Here is a 5,127-nt window from a genome sequence, read left to right as displayed (position 1 = left end):
CGCCGCCACCATCAGCCAAAAAGAAGAAAAACACCCCCGATGACGAGGAAGACGAGGAAGAGGAGGACGGTTCAGAAGAAGACGCACCGTCTGGGGAAGATTAGCCGCCTTGCGTCTCATTCGCTCTCTCTCTCTCCTTTCTTATTCTGTCTTTTTTTTCTCTCTCTCTCTCCTTTGGAGGGTTTTTTTTATTTTTATTTCTCTGTGGTGACCTGGCTTTTTTTTAAAACATACAGTTTCTGTAAACCGTAAACATTGTCCCTGGAGAGGTGTGTGTGTGTGTGTGTGTGTGTGTGTGTGAGAGAGAGAGAGAGAGAGAGGTAGAGGCATTTGTCTGAGAATGATGGATTTGTTTTTTGTTTTTTTATTTTATTTTTTATTTATAGGTAAGAACTATAAGAAAAGCCCGACGCTCCTCCACTGCTAACGGGCTGCTGCTCTAACGGTTCTTCTTGAGTTCTGGTATCATCTCCACATAGTTCCCGGTGTTTCCACAGCATTGGTCCCGGTGTTTTTCCTGCTCTAACACACTTGCGTTGACTTTTTTTTTCTTCTCCTCCCCCTCCTCCCCTCTCTTCCCCCAGCTCCTTCCAAGCGGTAGAAACACACACCTACAAACATTTACACATTTGATCATTTTATGAATTTGGAATGGTTGAAAAGTCGGGTAACTGACGCCTCCTGGAAGCACCGCCTCCTTCTCTGCCTCTCAAATTAATAAGCTTTCAGCTGGTGCTTGATTTTTTTTCTTCTTTTTTTTCTTTCTCTCTTGAAAGATGCATTGAAGTTTTCTGTCACAGTAAACAGAGAGTGTTTTGAGTCCATAAATGTGAAATAAATCTGTGTGTGTGTGTTCGGCTTAGCTAACGTTAGACAATTATATATTCAGTAGGGATTCCGTTGCCATTTTTGACCATTTTCAGCCGAAATTTAAATCAGACTTCGAGGAGGCTTTAATGCTAATGATGATTAGAAAGTGTTTTGAAACATCGTGGTTAAATTGGTGCACGTGTGTGTGTGTGCGTGCGTGTATACAGGGTTTTACAGTAAACGCCCCCAAAGCCAGTCCGTACAGGATTTCGCTTGTGATTGTTGCGGCGGAAAACGCTTGATTTTTGCTGTGGTTTTTTTTTCTTCAAAATTTGTGAATGCGACTTTCAGGTCTTTTTGCGGAAAAGCTTGATTTCGCGCGACCTTTCGCAGTGATGTTTGGCGGTAAATGAAACTGTTTAGCTGTACTCGTGTTCGACGCACGTGAATCGAAGAGGCCTTTGTCTGAACATCTCAGCCCGAATCTGCAGTAATTTCTGAAGAGATTGGCGTTTGCTTTTGCGTTCATTTCTGCGATCGCAAAATGCAGGAGGGACCGCCACACGCTACAGCGATGAGCCTGTAATCGTAATTTAGCACGCAAACAACCAGCTTATATTTACTGACTTGCAGGGTTGCCAGGTCATAGAAATCACAGGCGTTTCAAAAAACGAGTTGATTTTTCACAGGAATAATGAAAACAGTGTTTTAAAATATCGACCAACAAAACATTTCAGGGCCTTTTTTTAAAAAATAAAAAATCATTTAAACTGTGAGTAAAGTCTAAACACTGCTTTACAATCAACCTGAGCCTTTTACTTCTACTTGCCTTTCGCGTGGCGCGTGTAATACAGAAGTAAACGAGTTTTATTTATAAAGCGTATTAAAATGAATAAAAGTTTGCGGTGGAGTGTTTGAGCAGGAAAACGCTAGGAAGATACGGAGTCAAAAGTTATAAAAGTGCCATGTTTAGGAAATGCCCCTTTTTCCGACTTTTTGATTTTGATTTGCGAGGAAATTAGCGTTCTTTACACGGTTGTTTTTCATTTCTGCCACGATTCCCCATAATATAGCCATCGTCCCGATATAACCGTAGCAGCCCCATGCCACGTAGCATCCGATTATCTGCTTTTCTTTTTCTTTGTATTTAAAGGGAAAAAAAAGTGTGGTGTTTTTATGTGGAATTCTCAAATTCTTCCTCAGTGTTTTTTCTTTCTTTTTTATTTTTTTTTGAGAAACCTTCAACATTTTGTAATGAACAACTTCTAAAAAAAAATTTTTTTTTTTTTTTTTTAAAAAAGCGTTACTCATTTAAACCCAGAGCTGTGTGTGTGACTTTAAGGAGCTTAATTGGTTCCTTTTCCTAAGATACGGACACATTTCTCATTTCGAGCAAATGTAAACGGCATCGCCCGGCATCCAGCGCACACACACACGCACATGTTAATCCGCGTAACCTTTCTTCGTTGCAAGAGCTTCCTTTTTCTTTGTTTGTTCCGTATATTTTTCATTTCGTCCACTACGTCATCTCACATCGAAATCGTCTCTGCGGTTTTAACATACGTCATTTGCGTTTGTGTGTGTGAGAGAGTGATGGAGTCTTAAGCAGTGTAATGGTATAGGATGTTTTAAAAGAAGGGGGTTTTTTTTCCTCCTTCTTCTTCTTTTTGGTGATGATTTGAGCCCGTGCACGCTTTTTACATGCTCTGATTTTAGCCAGAGATGTAAATGTAAATGCTTTAACGCTCTGGAGAATTTCTCTCATTAGACTCCAGCAGCGTGAACGTGCTTTTATTAATAACGTTTTAAACCCAGATCTGAGTTCTTCGCAGCCTGCACAGAGGAGTTTATTTCATAGCCTTAAGCACTGAAAAATCGAGGAACTTGTTTTTCCCCTCATTGGCGTTGAAGCGAATCGGTTCCGTTTAAACCAGTTCGAGGAGTTCGTAACGTTCTGTTCACCCTCTGCCCCGTTCCGGCTTCAGTGCTTTAACATGATGGACTATGATCATTACTTCATCTGTACAGTCTGTTCATGTGCATGAACTCCTCATGAGGCTTAATAGCAACTTAACAACACGGTTCTGTCATTTTTGTGCCAGGCATCACCGAGTGTTACCCGTACCGTACCCTTCCCTAACCCCTTAACTCTTCCGGCTTCTGGATGAGCGTGTTGTCTCGAATTGTTTCGACCCTCAAAAATCCCCTCCCCAAAAATTTGACAATTTTTTTTGTTTGTTTGATTGTTTAATTGATTTTTCTGTCGTTCTCCTCAGACTTTTTGTAATTTTTTTGGTTTTTTTTTTAAGAAAATAAATAAAAATGTATCTTGATTTTAAAACAAATGTACGTCTTTTATTGGTAAATCAACATTTTTAGGAATCTAAATCTCATCTCTGTGAATCTGGTTCTCTATTTAAAAAGAAACTATACAAGTAAAAAATAACGATATAAATAGATCTTCTAATGTTAATGTAATAAGTTAATAAGTCAGCTGAGAAAGAGTTTCACACCCTTTTGGGAAGAACCATTAAAGGTTCACTGTAGAACCTGAGAACAGTGTTCGCGATGCTGTCCGGTTTCTAGTCAGGACCTGGTCTGAAAGACAGGCTGTGAAACCCTTAATGAGGCTAGAGGGAACCTCCTCCTTCTTCTTCTCCTTCTTCTTCGAGTATAGCTCTGTTCATTCGTGACCACATGACGTCACTCTTTCCCAAATTTAGGGAGATAAAATCGTTTAAATAATTTAATGCTAACACTTTTTAAAATCTTCAGGACAAAACTTTTACCCTAAATCAGTTCCTTCCAATTGAAGTGATACTTATTTATGTTTTTTTTAAATGTCAAAAAGGTATCTTGATTATCTGGGAAAAGCGTATCGTGTAACGATTATAGTGACCGTTAAACATTGTGTGTCTGTGCTCGAGTTCCTCGAGTAAAGCTATCCATGAGGAAGTTTTTTTTGTGTGTGTGTGTGTGCGGATCGCATGGTTTGAATGGATTCAGTGCACAGGAACTGGCTGGGGGGAAAAGGAAAATAATACACAGTGAAGATTGCATAGGTTTTTGTCCTTAAATGACGAGGTACAAAAATCTATTTTATGATGCGATTTTGTAAACACAATGACGACATTATCCAAACTGCGGATTAATTAAAACGTTATTATATTTGTCTCCGCTGAACAAATCGACCAGAAAGAGCTCGAATAATAATATTACATGGTCACTATTTAAGGAATAACACACTTAAGAGAATGCTGTTATAGGAAAATTAAAATAATCAACGATGTGACGATCTGGATTTACTACTCTTCCTCTTACGCCACAGCAGTTGGCGTAAGATGATCAGAATAATGACTTTTATTTCTTTAAAACTGGCACATTATACGTTTTATCTATTAATACAGGAAATACGTTTAATGTTGAGGAATATCTGCCTTAAGTTGTAGCTACTAGAAACATTAGCTCCCTTACCACCCTCTCTTTTTTTCCCCCTCTCTCTCGCTCTCTCTCTCTTGAAGTACATAAGCGAAAAAGAAATTGTCATGTGACTAAAAAAAAATTTGTTCGGACATCATGATATCAGAGAACCTGCTAACTGTTACAAAGAGCTGACGCTGGAGACTCCTTCCATCTTCCATAAATGTTTAATAAATCTCTCCTTACAGAAAACTTCACCATATTGACGATTACACACTTATTATTTTTTAAAATCTGTTTTTCTTGAGTGTCCACCGTTAGTCCCTGTGAAAGAGCTGTTACTATAGAAACGGTAACGTATCGGAATGAGCGTATTAATATTATGATATTAACGTGACCAGCAGTTAAACTGCTGATATAGAGAATAAATCAACAAGTTGGAATGGGAAGTTTAATAATGCTGCGCTGTCACTTGTAGATGTTTTGCATGTTTTATAGTGTGTATAAAAGTGCCATATGGAAGTTTTACATGTTTGGCTTGGGGTTGTTTTTTTTTCTCTCTCTCTCTATTTTCCTCTTTTGTCAGCCGTTCTTCTCAACAAACCGTCCACTTCCTTGTGAAAAGCTGCACGTCTGACTCATCAAGAAATAAACCAACTGTGAAACTAACCAGCAAAATGAGAACGGCTATAGCACTCTACGGTAACTTTATGCAAATTAAATTCTCCCTTGTATTGGGTGGGTTTTTTTTTTGTTGTTGTCTTTTATTTTGCTCATATGCGCGTGGTTCGAATATTTTAAGAACGCTGTAGTGTTGTAAAGGAAATAAAAGCAGATGTGTTCACCAAGATCAGGTCTTTGCAGGATGCTTCTAAACTGCATCCAGACTGACTCGTT

General features: G+C 38.7%; 1 protein-coding gene across 1 annotated transcript in view; it reads left to right on the top strand.

Moving 5' to 3' along the window:
• Positions 1-1,448, top strand: part of nucks1a (nuclear casein kinase and cyclin-dependent kinase substrate 1a) — a 13,324-nt gene extending 11,876 nt beyond the window's left edge. Inside the window, exon 8 of the mRNA XM_053652709.1 lies at positions 1-1,448. This exon is cut by the window's left edge and continues 141 nt beyond it. Within this exon, the coding sequence (XP_053508684.1) occupies positions 1-104 (104 nt within the window). The 3' untranslated portion in view covers positions 105-1,448.
• The last annotated feature ends 3,679 nt before the right edge of the window (positions 1,449-5,127 follow it).

This window comes from Ictalurus furcatus, chromosome 21 (assembly GCF_023375685.1).
Source record: "Ictalurus furcatus strain D&B chromosome 21, Billie_1.0, whole genome shotgun sequence".
Taxonomy (NCBI): Eukaryota; Metazoa; Chordata; class Actinopteri; order Siluriformes; family Ictaluridae; genus Ictalurus; species Ictalurus furcatus.
The sequence above is the reverse complement of the archived record's forward strand: the minus strand, read 5'-3'. Positions and strand labels throughout refer to the sequence as shown.